General features: G+C 42.3%; 1 protein-coding gene across 1 annotated transcript in view; it reads right to left on the reverse strand.

The window, feature by feature from the left end:
• Nucleotides 1-16066, reverse strand: part of sctr (secretin receptor) — a 38632-nt gene extending 22566 nt beyond the window's left edge. The window contains exons 1-4 of the mRNA XM_063497645.1: nucleotides 16010-16066; nucleotides 15761-15906; nucleotides 7543-7643; nucleotides 6720-6820 (exon numbers count right to left, since the gene is read on the reverse strand). Of these exons, the coding sequence (XP_063353715.1) occupies nucleotides 6720-6820; nucleotides 7543-7643; nucleotides 15761-15906; nucleotides 16010-16066 (405 nt within the window). The remainder of the gene's footprint in view (nucleotides 1-6719; nucleotides 6821-7542; nucleotides 7644-15760; nucleotides 15907-16009) is intronic.
• Nucleotides 16067-21641: the final 5575 nt, after the last annotated feature.

Below are 21641 nucleotides of genomic sequence, written 5' to 3' on the forward strand. Positions count from 1 at the left end.
GAAGCAGAAAATTAAAGCTCATTATGTATCTAAGACATACCAGCAGTTTAACCAATAAAAGCGGGTATCATCTACATAGCAGTAAAAATGTATGCTATGCCTTCTAAAGCAAGTATAATGTAAACAGAACTAGTCTTTGCACAGAAGCCGTGGAGCTTCATAATTGACTTCAGTGTGTGAAGAGGACTCTCCATTTAATAATAGATGTAATAAAATGTAATGGCCAACGGTATCAAACGCTACACTTTGGTCTAGCAGGAAAGATTTCAACATTTCAATATGAATGAAGGCTGAAAACTGATTAGATTAATGTCCGATGATCTTTTCTGTGCTTTTTCAAGTTTGTAACACCGAACATACTAAAGGATGATTTATGGTTCACAGGAACAGTTTAATTAGACACGCGTTTAGCATTTTTCTTTATATTCTTGTTTCCATCACTGACATGTTCAATATGATTACTATCAAAGGAGAAAATAAACCCTGTGTAGTTAAAAAAAACAAAAAAAAACAACTTTAATTTAATCAAACTGAAATGTTGCTGAACTCTGACGGACGTGTCTTTTAATCTTGTCAACATAATTCGTAATCATCTAAATCTGCCATTTATCATCTTGTAAAATGTTCCCTCTGCTTCTGTTGCACATCTCCGCTGACACTCTCTTCTTCACCTCTCCTGTGCAACTGGTCCAAAACCCTGCATGCCTCCTTAAACTGGTGTGTTTAAATCTCTTTACCTCTGTTGTGAACTTTACACAAAGTTTGTGGTAACAAAATGAAACTGATGAAGATCTCCTTTGAAAAACACACACACTCACGAGACAAAATAAAACCAGACTGCTCAAAGTAAAAGCAGAGCCCTCACAGTTGGTAGTACAAAACACAGTGACAACGTGCGTATTAGATACCCTCACTCCCAAAGCATAAGTGTATATATATAAAAAATGAATCTCCAAGAATATCATCCTAAAAAATGGCACTGAGAGGGTGTTACAGTGAAAAAAAAAGCAGCTAAATTTTCATCAGAAAATGCTGAATTTGAGTAAAAACAATGCTCTGCAGTTTGATGCTGTTGTTACAGACAATGCGGATGTTTAAAGCATTTGGACGGGCATTTGAAATGCTGTAAGTCTCCTTATCAGCTGGAAATATTAAAACCATAAAATGACTTTTGAAAGTGGATAAAAACTATTGAACAACAGCAATGTTGAGCCTGTTCCAAAATTTGAATGCACATGTGTTGAAGGTGCAGGGTCTTGTTGAATTATTAAACATATTTTTCTTCAATCTTTCGAGCCATAAAAACACAAAACAACTTTTAATTTTCTTCTGCTTGAGTCTCGGCCTCGGGTAGCTCTACTTATCATTGCTGAGTCAGTTGTCTGTTTGTGCTACCTTTTTCAAGGAACAGTTGATTATTGGTGAGGGTGACTTTATGTGTTTGGTTACTTACTTAAGTGGAAGTACTGTGGAAAGTTTAACCTTACATGCATAGATCTGACAGTACAGCTTCTGAGGTAACTGTTTACAAAATGTTGTATCCTAACCAAAAGTTCTTTGCCATGTTACATTGAGAAACATTATCCTTAACATATTTCACCCGCATAAAGTACTATGGCCGTCACACTGTCATTTAGAATTGTTTAAATAACTCGTGTCTTAAGTCCTTCCATCAGACAGAAAATAAAAAAGCTGCATGATTCACTTTTACATCACAAAATGTTAGAAATATAAGCCGTTCATAACAACCTGAAAGGTTGGGAGTTGAAAATGCAAACCAATGGACGCAGAAGTAGAAGACTACAATGTCACAGAGCACACGGTGTCTATTATTGTGTAGACATGTATAAATAAGAGCTTAATAAAGACGCTTGATTTCTTAAGAAATATGCATGTGGAGAGATCTTTATCAAAAGTAGAAGTCACATCTGTGGCTATACCATTGTACACCACAACTTTAAAAATCTATAGTGTGTGAGGCTGTGCAAATAAAGGGGGGCTTGTCCTTCATGAACCTGCTGTTGTGTTGCTTTTTGAGTGTTTGAACCCAGTGTGTGACAAACCATCTGTTGGGGGTTGTGGATTTGACACCTCAGCATTGTGAAAGTGGGGAAACACGCTTCTGGCTGAGCATAAGATTTCTGCTTACAACGTAGAATCTCAGTTCTAAATGAAATTCAAAATGTTTTTTGTAAGTGTGGCTAATGTATACTTTGACTTTTAAAAGCATACACACACACAAGAACAACAACACAGAGAAAAAGAAGACGGGGTAGTTTACTACGCATCATAAAAACACAATCATTCATCTTCCAACTGTATCTTTCTGTTCTGACTTCAGAGTCCTTGCTTGTTTACTGCTCTGTACTTTGGGAGTCATACTGTTGTGATACTGGGAGAAAAGGGTAAGGTGTGATAGACTAAACCATTACACACAAAACTTCAAAAACCTAAAGAGTGTGTGAGACTGCTAGCTGTGTTGTCCAGCGATAAACTTATCTACAATGTGTTAGGAAAGAGTGACTTGTACTGCTGTCCCATTAAGCAACGGTTTAACAAATTTCACTGCAAACTATAAAAGGAATCTGGGTTTAAATAGAACATAGTAGTGTTGGATTAAGTGTAGGAAACACTAGCATAAGGTGTCTATGAAACAAATCTCCTTCAACATTCACAATGACCAAAGTGAGGACTACAGGCATTTCTCCCAGTCAACTGATTGTGTTTAGGGAAAAAGCAGCTAAATACACTGAGACTGCTCCACATTGTTAGTGAGCTGTGGGTTTCGTCAAACTTCGAGTGAACAAAAGCAGAAAAACAGTAAAAAGATTCGGACATTGAAATTCTGGTTTATTTCATGAATACAATGAAACATTTTAGTCCACAGAGCAAAGTAGCATACATGATAAATGGATACACATAACACAGACAGTGAGGAGTAAAACTCATTGTCATACCAGACGTTATATTCTGTAAACTTAAAATAAACCCCAGAAATTAGAGTTTAGTGTTTTAAGTCTTCTATTAAAAAAACATCAGTCAACACTTCTTTCTCCTGGCAGCATTGCTGAAGTGACACTTTAACGACGCTTAAATTCACAGTCGTTATGATGATAAAACATGTTCTCTGATTAACAAATGTCTGCACTGTCACTTGTCATGAAAATGTCCAGAGCCAGGGTTCAAGCTTCCTCTTCAATCACCACTGATCATTATTAGAGCCCACAAAAGATTTTTCACATTATCCCCATAAACATCATGCGTTTATAGAAATCATTGTGACAGAAAGATTTAGATTCTTGTTTCACAATGTGCATGAACTTAAAATCTTTAGAGTTTCATAGTTATAAAGTATAGAAAAGATTACATTTGTTCCAATGTATGAAATACACTTCTTGTAAAACAAAAAAAAAAAAAGTTGATTCGAAATGCATTAAAAAAGCTCCTGGCATCACCTTTCTCCTGTACACACACACACACACACACACACACACACACAGGGAGAGAGAGAGAGATCATTAATACAAAAGATTGCAGCAGATTTTGGATTTTCACTCTTTAATATGAACATAAAATTCATTCCAATTTTTTGCCTTTGCTTCAATGAAGATGTGTCTTTAAATCTACGATACCTTTCCTGTTCAGAAAGTTTGCTGACATAGCAAAGAAGTGGTTAGGGAACTCAGTAAGTATGAACAACAATAGCTTAGGGACACTTTCTCAAATAAAGACGATTTCATCATCTGCATTTCGTGGAAAAAAAAGTGCCACATTAAAAACAAATCAGCAGATCCACAAATTATGGATACAGACTCTTTTCAGCTATAGAGGTAATTAATGGCATGCATTAGAGTGCATTGGTGGACACTTGGGCATCTTTTATTTAACATGGTTATACCGCTGTGAATTTTGCTATATATGCTCAAGAGTCTAGAGTGTGACATCCAGCTAAAATCGAAAATATATATTTTTAAATCAGTAACTTTGCAAATTTAGAGGAAATGTTTTTGGACAACAAATGAGTCGCCTTTTAAACAGGGTTTGAATAATTAGCGCTGACAGACAGACATACATACCGTGTGAAAGGATGTCCTGGAGCAGAGAACACGCTGTATTGTTGCTTTTCTCTTATGCATAAGCAACGCCAGCATGTCAGAAACGCTCTGTGCGGGCAAAACCGGTTCCAATGCCCATCGAGGCATCAACTGGCCTTTCTGCCGGCTGGCTGGACCCTCAGCTTTCATACTGGGATCTGCAGCACAACTTCGCACTGGCCACTGGGGCAAAACTGATTCTAAACTTTGAAGTACTAGTTTGGTTCTTCACTGCTCGCAGAGAAGTAACAATTAAAGAAAGTGATCCAGCACGAAACACAAATCAAACAGCACAGTCGGAATTGTCCACAACCGCGCTCAGTTTCACAAATAAACAAAAAACTTGCACCAGCTAGACAAAGGAGGGAAAACTGACATTGTAATAAATTAATCACGCTAAAGTCGCCTCTACACTTTTTTGGAAAGAGCCTTTATACATAGCATATGCCAAGCAGACTTAGTGCGAGATAAATAATATGTAGCCTTAAAATGTTACATCTAGAGTTTTATCAGTTTTATCAACAGAGGATCTATGAAACGAGCAAAGCTGACAGGTCTGAAGAGTACGGTGCATGCTCTCATGTCACAAGTTTACCAACATTTTCCAGAAAGACAACGCAGTTAAAACCTGTAAAAATACTAAATTACGAGTTTCGCACTATGTTTCACCAAGTTAAAAAACAAATCCAGCAAAGCATTTATCTTTCAGATCAGTGTCTCAAAAGCACCATTAAAAAAATGTGATCCTGCATTTACAAAAGTAAATTATTCACAGTGAAAACCAAAACGCACACAGCGTTTGATAAACGACATTAAAATAATGTATTGCACATCTATGTTTTAAAAATTGCATCAAAATTCAATGCGTATTTTCTCTAAAAATTTACGGTCGAATACACAAACTAACGTGCGGGTGTCAGGCTCAAGGATAGAGTTTGCTGGCTTTTATAAACCTTTATGCCTCTTCCCCCACCCCAAAGCACAGACCTCAAATTCGCCTTAACTATCCCCCTCCCCAAAGTGCAGTTGTTAAAAAACACACAAAATCTACCATTTCGGTTAGAGTGTGTAAAACACTATTGCAAAAGTAACTCCTGTTTGTATATATTCACACTGAAAACTAAAACGCATCGGCTGATAAACACTAATTAAATAATGCGTTGCACATCTGTGTTTTAAAGAATGTCTGGGAAAGCCCTCGCCTATTTTTGTTTTAATTATTTTAAATTTTAACTGAAAATGAATGCGAACTAACGGCGCTGTTCTTAGGTGAAAGGTTTTTTTGGGGGGGGATGCAGTTATTTAATGAAAGGGATAAAAGTTTGGTCTCTCTCCACATCCTTATTCACCATTTCTTGAGATAAACAGCGTCTTAAAGTCTGAAACAGCCAACTAACTAGCTACTAACTGTAGAAAATCTGCTTATAAAACACACTGACGTTTCAGCTTGATTTTCTGACAACAAAAGTCTTTCTATAGAATAAAAGACAAAGTCATTCCTGTTTGTGTAAATTTACCGTGAAAAGCCCGAAATGCCTACAGCGGTTGATGAACCTTTAATTAAAAAAAACACCCTGCTAGGAGGAGACAGAGCATGCGCAGTGGGACCACAGGAAGTGTCCCTTTTCGGAAGAGTGAAAGCGCGTACATGAGAGTGCATGCGCGCGTGCTCGTACGTGCACAAGATGTCAGTTTTTAAGCTCGGCAAAGGGGGTGTGGGGGGCAATGCCCCCAGGCAAAACCCCCCTCCCCTGACCCCCTGACCCCTCACCCCCCACCCCACACCCCCCCCCCCCCCCCCCCCCCCCCCCAAATAGGTATCATATATATTCTTCTGACAGGTTTTGTTACCGCCCCCACCCCCCTGTATTCTAGTCTAGTCTCCCTTGTCTTCATGTTTATCTCCTGTGTCTGTTTTCTGTATTTCCTTACTAAAGACTAGAAACTTCAAAATATAACCAGAGAATAACTAACTAGAAATACAAACGACTACACCATGAAAAACACTAAATCGAAGAATATTCATAAACCAGAAACACAAACACTGGGTCCCCAGACTCAGAACCATGACAATAGCACCATATAAGCCCCATGTGAAAAAGAAACAGTGCTTTCCATGTGGTGATATATATTATATTTGTTATTGAGATAAGAAATGACTTGTATCCACATATGAGATTTTGGTCATATCACACAGCCCTATGCATTAGGAATTATTTTCTCTGGAACTAAAAGGCCAAGAACCCACCCCCACCCCATCAAAATCCCCCTAAAGCAAACTTTGCACTTGGCACAGTGCAGTCAGACTAGTACCACAGAAAGTTGGCCAACTTTGCTCACTACGTGCCTCAGCATCCGCTCTGTGATTTTTCGTTTCTACCACTTAATGGCTGAACTGCTGTCATTCCTAGTCACTTTGTTAGAATACCTCGGAAAGCAGCACTAAATAGCTACTTAGCAAGGAAATTCTGAATTTCTTTCACAAATGTTTGTAGAAGTCATCTGCATGCTTATGTGCTTGATTTTATACACCTGTGGTCATGGAAGTGATTGGAACATCTGAATTCAGTTAGTTCAATGGGTGACTGAAAACTACAGCATGAAAGGAAGAAGGAAGAGGCTTACTTCTAGAGGAAGGCTTTCATTAAAGCCATACTCGCATGCTATATCATGTGGAGGGTAGGGATCAGTCCAGCCAAGCTCTGTGCAGTTCCTGAAAACTTGCCCTACAGAAATGGAACACAGATATACAATACATTTTATTGTTAACACATAAAAAACAATAGCAGAAATTTAGGGGGGGGGGGGGGGGGGGGGGGTTGTAATATATAGGATAAAGGTTAATCTAGCTCAACCCCCCTGGAGACAATGAGTGTGTGAAACAAATTATACCACAATCCATCCAAAAACTGCTATCAAGAGGTTTACTCCAGCTCACCACGGACATCAAGGTAAGACCTAAAGTATCTAACATCCCTGTGTTGTTGTTTCTTTGTTGTCAGGAGTGTTGGTCCAGGATCAATATTGCAACTGACCAATCATGTCTTTGTGATGCCATTACTGTGCAATGTGGGGGAAAAATGTACTTGTTTATAGAAAACTATTCTGGTACAAATAGTAAGCATTTCAAGTGTTTTCTTTATTAATTTATACAATATATTAATATATTTATTATACATATAATAAATATATTGTGAAATTAGTTGTGCTGTTATATTAAACTTATGTTAGTTTGTTCATGTTTGTTTTTAATAACATTAGCTTATTTCTTGGTTAATGCTAACTGAATGCTCAGACAGCATCACTGGTAAATTGTGATACTGATTCTAGACTTACATTATTATTATGATGTAGAAACTACAGCAACACGTGGATATCAGATCATGTGACTAACATAGCCAAGCTATGAGTTTAAAAATGTGCAATACTGTATGGCCCTACTACTAACCAGTGGTGTGTAGAAAACCTGGACATGGCTGAGACACAACATCTCCAACTGCAGCATGGGGCCAACAGTTAACATGGTCCCACCATCCCCTGCATTCTGTCAAAAAAACGAGAAAGAAGTCATTTTCAAAGAAAATCAAATTTCACTTTGTTCACAGCTCAGGTGATTGCTGAAGCACAACGTGGGTGTGGGAGGAGTTTGGTGAGGCCATGGAAACAGACTTTTGGCTTGAGGCAATTCTGGTGCAGGTGGAGTGCTGCTGACTTCAACTAGTTGGATGGTGGAGGGAATACTTTGATGACCTCCTTAATCCCACTGACACATTTTCTGTAGAAGAACTCAAACATCACTGGGGTCAAGGTCACTGAGGTAGTTTGATGGCTGGGACCCCGGATGAGATTTTCCCTGAGTTCCTTAACACTCTGGCTGTGGTAGAACTGTCTTGTTGACACACCTCTGCAATGTTGCATGGCGATCTGGGGTGGTGCCTGTGGAATGAGAGACTTGAGTGATAGTTTCTATATTTAAGAAGGGGGACTGAAAGGGTGTGCTCCAACTAGAGGGAGACAGCTCTCCTCAGCCTCCCTGGGAATGTTTGTGCTAGGGTAAAGGAAAAGAAAGTTTGTCCATTAGTCGAACTTCAAATCCAGGAAGAACATCTGGTTTTCATGCTGGACCAACTCTTTATTGAACTCACACGTTTTCAAGTGTTTATGGGAGTTTGGCCATCCAGTCTACATGAGTTTTGTAAACTTGGAGGTGGCATTCAACAGCATCCCTTGGGGTATCCTGTAGGTGGTGCTTAAGGACTATGGGGCCTGTTACAAGCTATTCACTCCGTGTACAACTGTGACAAGAGCTTGTCTGCAATGCCAACAACAAGAGGGATTCATTTCTGGTGAGGTGCCCTTTTTCAGTGAATTTCTAGGTGAAGCCGAGTGACTGAAGGCTTACGCGTTGGTGGCCTCATCATCTCATCTGTCCTTTTTTGTAGATGATGTGGTCCTATTGGTTTCATCGATTTGCAGTCTATTGTGAGAGAACGGGAATGAGAATTAGGTCTGAGTCCATAGCAGTCAGCCAGAAAAGGCTGGAGTAGCCACTTCGTGTAAGAGAAGAGTTTCTTCTCCAAGTGGAGGAGTTTAGGTATCTCATTTGTTCATGAGTGAGGGCAGAGGGATCCTGACAGATGGATTGGATAGTGACCGAAAAACAAGTCAGGGAGATTAATTTTCCTCAAAGTTTTTGCTGGGCTTTCCTCTAGAGAACAGAAAGAAGAGTGAATAGTTCAATGTGGTTCATTCAAGACAGGCTCAGAGTAGAGCCACTGCTCCTCCACATCGCAAGGAGACAGTTGCGGTAGTTCAGCCATCCAACTAGGTTGGCTCCTGGAAACCTCCTGTGTGAGTCATTCCAAACGTGTCCTTCTGGGAGGAGGCCCCAGGGTAAACCTATGGTACAATGGAGATATTGTATCTCTTTGATGGCCTGATATATCTCAGTGCTCCGGGGGATGCGTTTGATAAGGGGCCTAGGGAGAATGAGGTTTGAGCTTCTCTGCTCTTTTCTACACTTTTCTGTAACATAGTTGCAGTGAATGAGAAGAAGTAGATTTCTTCTCTATATATTCATATCCACCAGAAAAGCCAATAGGAAACTTTCACTGATTTACAGTTCACAGCAAATGCTGTTGAACTGTAAATCAGTTTATATAAGTAAAAAGAAAAAACAACAACAATGTATTTGCTCCTATCACGACACTCACAGTGAGCTCCACTTTCCTCACACTCTGTGTCTGACTTTTCCAACTCAGATTCCATCCACATTTCATCTTGGCCATGGTGAGCCTAGTGGGTGTTTTCAAATTTACGTCAAGCGAAGTGCTAACATAGTTGTGTGGATATCCCCGTCTCAATAAACATATTCACCAATGATTCCTCTCACTTGGGATGTGACTAACCAGTATCAGATCGCTGTTGAAAGTACTACAAAATGGTTTTTGTGAGGTTGTGTTGGGATGTATCATGCTTCCTTGCCTGGGGTTAGCTTCTGTTTCTGGGAATGAGGGTAGGGCATGCTCACTTATCTTCTCAAGGTAAGCCAGGTTAGGCTTTTTGTGTAAGCTTTTCAGGTGGACTTTAAGGTTCATGGGATTTTTCCCCCTTTAGAAATGTCACATACAGTCAGGTCCATAAATATTGGGACATCGACACAATTCTAACATTTTTGGCTCTATACAACACCACAATGGATTCCAAATGAAACGAACAAGACATGCTTTAACTGCAAAGTGTCAGCTTTTATTTGAGGGTATTTACATCCAAATCAGGTGAACGGTGTAGGAATTACAACAGTTTGCAAATGTGCCTCCCACTTCTTGAGGGACCAAAAGTAATGGGACAGAATAAGAACCATAAATCAAACATTCATTTTTTAATACTTGGTTGCAAATCCTTTACAGTCAATCACAGCCTGAAGTCTGGAACACATAGACATCACCAGACGCCGGGTTTCATCCCTGGTGATGCTCTGCCAGGCCTCTACTGGAACAGTCTTCAGTTCCTGCTTGTTCTTGGGGCATTTTCCCTTCAGTTTTGTCTTCAGCAAGTGAAATGCATGCTCAATCGGATTCAGGTCAGGTTATTGACTTGGCCATTGCAAAACAGTCCACTTCTTTCCCTTCAAAAACTCTTTGGTTGCTTTTGCATTATGCTTTGGGTCGTTGTCCATCTGCACTGTGAAGCGCCGTCCAATGAGTTTTGAAGCATTTGTCTGAATATGAGCAGATAATATTGCCCGAAACACTTCAGAATTCATCGTGCTGCTTTTGTCAGCAGTCACATCATCAATAAATACAAGAGAACCAGTTCCACTGGCAGCCATACATGCCCACGCCATGACACTTCCACCACAATGCTTCACTGATGAGGTGGTATGCTTAGGATCATGAGAGTTCCTTTCCTTCTCCATACTCTTCTCTTTCCATCACTCTAGTACAGGTTGATGTTGGTCTCATCTGTCCATAGGATGTTGTTCCAGAACTGCGACGGCTTTTTCAGATGTTGTTTGGCAAACTCTAATCTGGCCTGCCTGTTTTTGGGGCTCACCAAAGGTTTACATCTTGTGGCTCTGTATTCACACTGGTGGAGTCTTCTCTTGATTGTTGACTCTGACGCACATACAACTACCTCCTGGAGAGTGTTCTTGATCTGGCCAACTGTTGTGAAGGGTGTTTTCTTCACCACGGAAAGGATTCTTTGGTCATCCACCACAGTTGTGTTCCATGGTCTTCCTAGTCTTTTAGTGTTGCTGAGCTCACCAGTGCGTTCCTTCTTTTTGGGAATGTTCTAAACAGTTGTTCTGGCCACGCCTGATGTTTTTGCAATCTCTCTGATGGGTTTGTTTTGTTTTTTCAGCCTAATGATGGCTTGCTTCACTGATAGTGACAGCTCTTTGGATCTCATCCTGGCAGTTGACAGCAACAGGTTCAAAAAGCAAACAGCACACTTGAAATGAACTCTGGACCTTTTATTTGTTCATTGTAATTGGGGTAATGAAAGAATAACACACACCTGGCCATGGAACAGCTGAGAAGCCAATTGTCCCATTACTTTTGGTCCCTTAAGAAGTGTGAGGCACATATACAAACTGTCATAATTCCTTTACTGTTCACCTGATTTGGATGTAAATACCCTCAAATAAAAGCTGACAGTCTGCAGTTAAAGCACATCTTGTTCGTTTCATTTGGAATCCATTGTGGTGTTGTATAGAGCCAAAAATGTTAGAATTGTGTCGATGTCCCAATATTTATGGACCTGACTGTATATTTGATCTTGTTCCACTACATGACACTTTTATCTGAAACATAGTAAATGGACTGGTTCTTATATAGCGCTTTTCTACTCTGAGCGCTCAAAGCGGTTATACACAACTTGTTCGCCTCTGTCAGTGCGCCCCAGGGCAGCTGTGGCTACAATGTAGCTTGCCATCACCAGTGTGTGAATGTGTGTGTGAATGGGTGGATGACTGGTTGTGTAAAGCACTTTGGGGTCCTTAGGGACTAGTAAAGCGCTATACAAATACAGGCCATTTACCATTTACCATTTGTTCATTTACCCAATCACACCCATTCGCACAAGCACTTTTTCTAAGCTGTTACTTAGTGCTTCCTATCTAACATTCACACACGCATCCATACATGGATGCACATGGAATGCATCGGAGAGCAACATGGGGTTACTATCTTGTCCAAGGATATTTTTCATGAGGACTGGAGCAGACTGGGATCAAAACACCACCAACTTGAATAGTCACATTCAATGTGGACAGATCGGCAACACAGACGACGTGACTGATGTACTTTCCATCTGCTGGCATAAAGTAGCACAGCAAGAAAACAAACTAGAAACTGGACTTCATATTCACCCTAGATTAATATATGATCTCCCCACCTCCACCTGCCCCCACAAAAAAACAGAAAAACCCACAAAAAACCCACACATTTTCTCTATAAATTCAGTTGAATTTAGTTTTGTGAATGCTCAATATAGTTTCAGTAAAAAAAAAAGGTAAATGGTAAAACAGACTATTACTCATTGCCTTGTTTACACATTCATGCATATGCTAAAAACTCTGAACATATCAAAGGCAACTCAGGATTCAGTACCTACTCAAAGGATACTTCAATATGCATATTGCAGAAGCCAAAAATAACTTTCAGCCATGTTTACAGTATTATTCTTTGAATAGGCCAGGGATGCCAATTTGTTTTGATATCTCACAACAGAGCAGGACTACTGTTAAAAACATTTAACATGAAAGATGTGTCTGTTATTCATTACTAGAGATTACATGATGCCCTTTGGCCCTATGGAACTCTAAAAATGTGTGATGTCCTTGTGTATGCTATGAATCCACCTATCAACAGAACAGCTAATGTAATTTCTCTTCAGTACTCTCGTTTCCAGAACCAACCTGGGAGTGGAAACCATGGCAACACAAGATTTTTTTGTACTGCAAATGCTGTTAGCTGACAGATCATGCTATTACCTGCTGCAGTAATGGGGAAAAAGTATGCTGGGTTTCTTCTCAAGTTACCACATTCAGTTAAAATCATTGCAGTTCACCATGCAGCATTGCAATACCATCTAATCTGTCAGTCTTCTTTCATCTTCAAACCTGCTGCTGAATCGAAGCTTGGTTTTAAATAGACAGAGAAAGCCTGGATTTAAAGATCTAAACACAGAGGTTTCCTTCACTAAAGTCTTTGCACGGAGTAAAGGAGCCTTTAACTGATATTATTTAACTATAAACCAAGTTTACCCGTAGAAAAGATTTGGAGGGGAATGTTATGACAACAGCACTGCCAAGGGTGAAGACACTGGAGGACCCAGTGACCATCACAGTGGCAGACATCTAAGAGTCTCACCTATGATGAAGAGTTGTTCACCACCAGACCATGACATGAGCCACAAGTACTGGATAAAGAAGCTAACTGCACTGTATGAACATCTGGCAGCACAAATGAAAAACCTGCCAATGAAAGAGATGCAACCGGAAGCGCTAACCAAAGGCCCGGCAGTCCTGATCCCCAAGGATTCCAGGAAGGCTCCGATCCCATCCTGCTATTAGCTCAATACATGAGTTGGGCCCATAAAGATATTTTCTTAAACAGCGAGGAACGAAACACCAACTCCTCCTGTACACCACCTGAATTGACTCCAAGAAGGCCTATTAATCAATGCCTCATATAGGGATCCTGGAATGCCAAGAACTATACAAAATCAACAGGCTGTATGAGCCTTCAGCAGGAATTCAATACGGATGTGACGAAAAATACCCTGCTTGGATAATAAGCTGACCATTGACATCAAGATGAGAAAGCTCCTTAAGATGCAAGTTTTCACTTATTTATTAAACCACTGAATGAACTGCACTGTCACAAGAATATGCATGTATTCATTTGGTGATTTGGAAAATATATAAATGTTTTTTTATGTGATTCTAGTCACCTGCTAAGTCTGTTTTACAGTACTGGATTTGTAGCTAATAGAACACAGAATGCACATCATGAATATCAATTCAATTAAAAAAAATTAATTTACGTTTGATCTACTGACAAACTAAAGCCATTGACTCATTGACTCAGTACTATTTAATGTTTAAATGTGTCCGTCGTAATGTTTCAGTGCTCTAATGTACAGGTCACCCTTAAATATACAGCAGCACTAATAGTGTACTCAGTGAAAAATAATTAACTTGAATTAAAAGGTTTATTTTACAGATCTGTGTAATAAATCAAAAGATCAACAGTTTTCTGCAGCATTAATCTCTTATTTTATTTGCAACAGTGTTGCAAAGAAAATTAAAATGATTAAAAAATGATCAAAATACTAAATGTCATGGTTCAAGCCAATGAACTCAAATGGATGCTAAAGGAAATTTAGCTAAGAGGAATAAGGCCTTGGTCTGTGAATCGCCACCTTACCGCGGTGGAGCTTGTGTTCCCCAGTGAACCCAGGAACTATGTTGTCGGGGGGCTTTTGCTTTCCCCCCTTGTAGGGTCTCCCAAGGCAATTTGATCCTGGTTGAGGGGCCAGAAAACAAGCGATTCAATCTACCCCTATAAAAAAAGGAAAAAGTGATGAATCAGTGTACCCTGCCCAGAATAGGATTACTGAGGCCCTCCTTGGAGCTGGGCCTGGGAAGGGAGCTCAATGTAGAACACCCAGTGGGCCTTAGCCCACAGAGCCAGGCACAGTGCACAGCTCAGGCTCTGGAACCTTCTCGTAAAGAGCCCAGCGAGGCCACATGTGTTTTTGTTTCGCTTTCTCTCTCTCTCTCATCACTGCCTGGGCGGAGCTCACCGCGGGCTCCCGGCTTTGGTGCCCTTTTTCTGGCCACTTCTTAAGGCCATGGCTCTGAGCTTCTCGTCGCTGGACTATTGAGTAAAACATGTCAGTGTAAATCTCGGCTTCGTGACTTTCTGAGTTTCATCGTGCTTTTCTGGTTGTGATCATCTCATCTCTTTGGACCTGTCCTGTAACCCCTGTATCTTGGAAATCTAAGCCTGAGTGCTTGGCAGTTTGGCATGTATGGGCAGTGAGAAGTGGAATTTCCCTGAGCCGAACGAGTGAGCAGGAAGTGGAGCGTGGGGAACAGTGATCGAGGTGCAAGTGAGAAGAACCTGTTTGTTTTCTCTGGACTGTCCCATGAATCCCTGCCCCCCACCCCACTTTCATATATTGCACCTGGTGACTGTAAATAAAGAACTGTTTAGTGATAAACAGTTCAGTGTATTCACAGTCTGCGATTGCGCTCGATCTGCCTGCCCTGACACTATCAGCTGGCCAGTGGATTCATTATTGTTCCAGCAGTTAAGTTGGAGGAGGTGGCTATGGAGGTCTGGGTGTTTTTAGGCTGCTGCCCTCCGCGGCCTACAGCGAAGTTGCTCTCCCCTGATACTCACTGGTTTGGCACAGTTTTAATTAAAAAAACACTGCTAAAATACACTGGTTTAGAAGAATTTTAGTTCATCAATGTAACTTTCCACTGGCTCGAATGTAAATGATGAGCATCTCCAATTCTACTTTGTAAGCTGACTGTACTTAGTGAAGAACTGTAGGGAAAAGACTTCAGTTCAGCTCTAATACCTCTACAATGACAACAAGAACATCCTAACCATTCTGTCAAACTAGCTGTGAAACTGAAGTTTATATCACCAATGCTGGATTCTACTGGAGTGAACAGCCTCAGTTTCACTTTTGCAATTTGTACTTTTTGATTTTTGCTCCTTTTTCAGGTTTATTATGGGCGAGGTCAAATGTTATGCCATGTAATTCCCAGTAAGAAATGTAAATAAATTCAGTAAATTTACTGGCAGCAAAATTTATGAAAGAACAAACATGTGTTACTGCAAAAATGCTAAAGTAGTTTGTATAAACAGAAGAAAAAATACTGTCTTGAGATTGCCTACCATTAAGAAGGCACAATAGCTTGCCTTTCTTTTACAAAATACAAATGTATTGAGTAATAACATAAAGTACATGTTTTTTCAAGCTGAGTGGTTTGTTCGTATTTGGATTTTTTTTAAACCACATTACAACAGATATCTTTGGGGCAGGTCATGCTGAAATCTTCATTACAATATAAAATACAAGTTCTTTTATTTATTTTTAGCCTTTCTTTCTTATTACGAGATAAAATGTGGTACTCGCCTTGCTGTCGTCCTTGGCTGATGGAAGTCTTGTTGAGCAGCTCCAAACAGGACACTTCATCTTGGAGCAAAATGTAGTTTGGGTCGCATTCAGGACGAACAGCTTCAACCTGTAAACACACTGAAAGAGCTATAACGCTGGATATGCCCTTAAGGCAGAGACGAAAACTGCCATTACTGCTATTTTGCGTTTAAAAATCCTACTAAAAGGTGTGTGTGTGGGGGGGGGGGGGGGGTTAAATATCTGCTCACATGGGGACAGCGCTGCAGAAGAAGTGCAATAACTGTAATTTCTGTCGAGATCCACATCGAGAGTGCCCTGATGAGCCACCTGATAACAGAAATAAAAATAATAATAAAACAAAATTTAAAGGAGGAATTAACCGGATTTACGCGGCGTTTCTAAAAGGAAACACATCTATGTCTCATTTAAAGGAAGGATACAAATCGGACGTCCTCTTCGCAAACACAGCACAAAGTGTTTCAGTCACCTTCCCAAAGCGTCTGACTGCGTCTGTGTTGATGCGGGTGGTTCACATGATACACTTCACGGCTCACTCTCCGCGTCTGCCTTTTTCTCCCCTCCTCCCTCGGGATGGACGATCACACATTAACGTTCCGGTGTGGAAATTAAAAACAGTCATGCGCCTCTCCTGTAGGCGAAGGCGTGGGGTACAAATACATTTACTAATGTGCTAACTAGTTCTAAAGTGAGCTGCAACAGTTGTATTCTGTTTCTCTAACCTGTATCGTACAAGATTCCACTTCCACAACAATTAACATCAACACATAGGAATTACTTAGGAAAATATCACCCTACTATTTGCAAAATGAAATGGAGCATTCCAGTTTTTGAGGAACAAGAGCAGCCTCCATTAGACTCCACCACTGAACTATAATTTCCCCTTCACATCATCCCTGAATTCAAAAAGATATCTGGGGCTGAGCTCTAGATCTAGATCCTGGCCTAGTTTAGTGATTAAAGTTGCAATATTTTGGTGACAACATTAATATGTTATTTCCCTATATTTCTTATTTGAATGTGTAATATGCAGTTCTGTATTTCTCAGAATGTCAATCTGAGGCATTCTTCACTCTTACTGATAATCTCTTAACTTCCTGAAAGTTTATCTTCACCCGCGGTTATTTTTCCTGTGATCGCTTCAAGACTTCAGAATGCTTTTAAAAGAAAATATTATGTTTCCACGGGATAATTGCAGTCTATATTTACAGCATACAACTTCACGATGGTTCCATGTAAATATCAAGCCAGTCTGATTTTACCTTCCAAAATAAAAGCCCTTTGAAATTGCCCATATATAACCTACTCTTTTAGTGACTTAGGAACGCTGGTGAAAGGAAGATTCCTGTTTCCACAGGCTAATTGCAGTGCATATCAACACCACACAACCTCACAGTGGTATCCTGTTAATATCAAATCTGTCTGATTTTGCATTTCAGAGTAAAAGCCCTTTGACTTTGTCTATATGAGCTACTTTTTCTATTACTTCCAAATGGCATTAAAAGGAAAATTCCTGCTTCCAACCACAAAAAAGACAATGCCTTATATACAATAAAAAGAATAAGAATACATTTTATGATTCCAGAGGGAAATAGCTTATCTGCCATTTGTAATGAGAACTGAAAAAACCTGCAGATAATTTTCTGAATCTCTCTGTTTTACAACAAAGAGAACAAAGAGATGACGAGTCTTCCAGTACTGATGGGGTTTTTTTGGGGGGTTTTTTTGTTCCATCAAGATGTTATAAAGTGGGTGATCAGAGTTGTTCAGGATGGCTTTAAGGTCTTTATTGTGCATCTTTCTACCACCTCCTTGTCAGAAACAAGGATGCTCCCCAGCAGACTGACCGAATAGAACATCTTCAGTGTTTCAGTGCAGAAAGAGTTTAGCTAGACTCACACATTGCATTGGGACAGCCTGGTTGCATCATATTCAAAACTTCATTAAAGATCATCCTTGATAGTTGATGTGAAACTCTGAACACGTTCCAGGACAGGGAACGGATCGTGGAACCTGCTCGGAGGCTGGGCCAGCTGAGCTGGAACGGCCACCGCAACATAATCTTCCCTGTCTATTCCAAACTTGTCACGGACAAACGAGCGGCATTGAATCCCTGTAAATGGTTGCTGCACGAAAGGAAGATAAAGTTCTCCCTACTGTTCCCAGCGGTGCTGGTGCTGAAAATGACGGAGGACAGACATGAGTTTACCGACCAAAAAAACCCCAGGACTACATTCTGTCTTTACCTTAAGGGAGTTATTTACAGTCAAAGGCCTGGATTTAAACGCTACCCTTTTTTGCCCTAGCGTTAATTAACATGCTATACACGATATACTTTGCACCTCCTAACTGTTTAGTTTCAATATTATAGGGCTTCGCGGTTTGATTTGATTTATTCAGTTGTGCTACTTTTGAGAATACGACACAATCTGCTTGGTAGAGAAGCTCAATAAGATTATTAAATTCCTCTTTTAGTAATTCAGTTGTCATAAAGCCCTTCTCAGTTTGTCAAGGGACAGTTCTAACCAACCTGCATAGAGGTGTGTTCAGGTAGCTAAGTCCCGGAATGACTGCTCTCCTCATATTACATTGACTTGTTATGCTGCTGCTGCTGGTGATGGGTCCTGTTTATGACTGTTCGACTGGTCACGGACCATAAACTTTATGTTTTGCTTTTTGGGGCTCATAGCCCACCTGAGGGTGACTAGTGTTCTTGGTCACCCCAGACGTATCTGTTTATATGTTTATCGGCTGTTATTTTTATTTACTTCCATACCCCCCTATTTTACTTACAGCCAGCCTTCCAAATATTGTCCACTCGGTATTGAACTCCTGGTTTTAATAATAAGTTACCCCACTGTTATATGTCTGATACATACTGCATGATGGCGAATAAGTACCAAAGGGCCCTTACCTTAATGACCTGGAATGTAAAGGGCCTTAATCATCCAATTAAAAAAAAGAAGATCATGACATTTATCAAATCAAAAAAAGTTGATATTGTCTTTCTTCAAGAGACTCACTTGTCTCCCCAAGAGTCAGAAATACTTTGCTGTGATTGGGTGGGTCAGGTATTTTTTTCGTGTGGCAGCAGTCAGAGTAGGGGTGTAACAATTTTAATTCATAAGCAGCTACAGTTTAAATGCACCACCACATTGCTACTCTTGGCTGAGATTCAAGGCCATAGGATGATTTTAAGCAACATCTATGCACCAAACATTGACGACCCTGTGGAGGTAAGCATTAACGACACAGAGCTCTCAGTTCTCACTCCTTCTTTTATTCCTCTACAACATCAACTGCACATCTCGCGCCACAAAACACAGGAACACACTTCCTCAACACTGGGTGTGAGTGGAGCCCTCTAGTGGTCCACCACACATGCCCCCCCCGAACACCCAGCAGAACTAGTCCAGGACCCGGGGCTTAAGCAAACGGCCGGAACGGCTGAACCAGGGGGGTGGGGAACTGACAGAGGGCAACCCAGCCCGGGAGCGAGGCTGGCACTGGCGGCCAGAAAAAGCTGCAGACGACTCGGACTCTGTTGATTGTGGGTCGCTCCTGGGGGAAAAAACAGAATCCATCAGCCCGGTGGCAGGTGGGCGGCCGCGGCGAGGGGCCTGGGCCGGGACCACCTGATCCTCTTGCATAACATGTGCAGGCTTAAGTCTGTCAACAGAGACAACCTCCTGCCGACCGCCAAAGTCCAAAATGAAATGTTTGTTGCCTGGTTTAAGAACCCTGTATGGCCCGTCATATGGTGGACGCAGCGGAGTCCTATGGGCATCGTGCCTGACGAAAACGAAACGAGCAGAGTCCAACGAACTCGGAACAAAAGTGTCAGGCAGGCAGTGGTGCACAGGACCAGGAACAGGAAATGAGTCTCTTGGGGGGCGAAAAGGCAACAAAGAGGTATCGAAACATGGGGGAGGGCTCTCAGGTAAGAATTCCCCGGGGACCCGGAGGGGCTGGCCGAGGACCAGTTCAGCCGGGGAAACCCCGAGGTCTTCTTTAACCACGCTACGCAATCCCAGCAAAACCCACGGAAGACGGTCGACCCAGTCGCCACCTGTTAAGGAAGCCCGGAGCGCGGCCTTAAGTGACCGGTGAAACCGTTCGCACATCCCATTAGCTTGCGGGTGGTATGCCGTGGTGCGGTGGACCTTGACCCCCAGGCCGTCAGCCATAGCAGACCAAAGCTCAGAAACAAACTGGGGGCCCCTGTCCGAGGTAATGTCAGCAGGGGGACCGAAACGTGAGACCCACGTTGACAAAAATGCTCTGGCCACCGTCACCGCTGTCGTGGACGCCAGGGGTACCGCCTCCGGCCACCTGGTCGTGCGGTCCACCACAGTCAAAAGGTGCGTGAAACCCTGTGACTGCGGCAAGGGACCAACCAGGTCCACATGAACGTGATCGAAACGCCTACCGGGGACACGGAAAGGTTCGAGGGGTGCCTGCGTGTGCCGGTGGATTTTCGAGCGTTGGCATGGGATACAAGCCGCCGCCCATTCTTTCACCGATTTGCGAAGGCCCGGCCAAACGAACCTGGCGCTGACCATCTTAACCGAGGCCCGGACGCCGGGATGAGAGAGGGCATGCACCGAGTCAAAAACACGACAACGCCACGAAAGAGGAACCACCGGGCGGGGGCGGCCGGTGGAAACGTCGCAAAGAAGGTGCGGACCGCCGTCCCACACCGGGGTGTCCTCCAGCACGAGGCCCGTTTTCGTTGACTGAAGGGCAAGGACGTCCGGGTCAGCACGTTGCTCAGCGGCCATGGCAGTGTAGTCCACGCCGACATACACCGGAGAAACCAACACACGTGAGAGACAGTCAGCGACGTGATTGGACTTACCAGCCACATGCTGAATGTCTGTGGTAAACTCTGAAATGGCCGCCAACTGGCGCTGCTGGCGTGCGCTCCATGGGTCAGAGACCTTGGACATAGCAAACGTCAAAGGTTTGTGGTCAACGTACGCAGTAAAGTTGCGACCCTCGAGGAAAAAATGAAAATGTCGTGTCGCGAGGTGCAGGGCCAGCAACTCCCTGTCAAAAACACTGTACTTGCGTTCAGCATCCCGGAGCGTACGACTGAAAAAGGCCAGCGGTTGCCAGAGACCTGAAACCCGCTGTTCCAACACCCCACCCACTGCCACGTCGGACGCGTCGGTGGTCAACGCGTGGGCAGCTCTGGGGAGAAAACGGTTGTAAAAATTTATCATCCCCAAGAACTCCTGCAACGCTTTAACCGACGTGGGACGCGGAAAAGCCGAAACAGCCTGGACTCTGTCGGGCAACGGAACCACACCTTCAGCGGAAATGCGGTGCCCGAGGAAATCCAGAACAGGCAACCCAAACTGGCACTTGGAAGGGTTGATGATCAGGCCGTGCGCTGCCAAACGCTGGAAAACCTCGCGCAGATGGGACTCGTGCTGGCTCGCTGAGCAGCTGGCCACCAATATATCGTCCAGATAAACAAAAACGAACGGCAGCCCACGCAAAACGGAGTCCATCAGCCGCTGAAAGGTCTGGGCGGCACCTTTCAGGCCAAACGGCATGCGCAAAAACTCGAACAAGCCGAAGGGGGTAATGACAGCGGTTTTAGGAACGTCTTCGGCGCGCACGGGAACTTGGTGATACCCCCGCACCAAGTCAATTTTAGAAAAAATCGACGTTCCGGCGAGATTGGCAGAAAAATCCTGAATGTGGGGGATGGGGTAACGGTCATTCTCCGTGGCATTATTTAAACGGCGGAAATCTCCGCATGGCCGCCACCGACCGTCCGATTTGGGCACCATGTGAAGCGGAGAGGCCCATGCACTGTTCGAACGCTGTACAATGCCAAGGCGCTCCATGGCT

The sequence above is a fragment of the Pelmatolapia mariae genome, linkage group LG16_19 (genome assembly GCF_036321145.2).
Source record: "Pelmatolapia mariae isolate MD_Pm_ZW linkage group LG16_19, Pm_UMD_F_2, whole genome shotgun sequence".
In the NCBI taxonomy this organism is placed as follows: domain Eukaryota; kingdom Metazoa; phylum Chordata; class Actinopteri; order Cichliformes; family Cichlidae; genus Pelmatolapia; species Pelmatolapia mariae.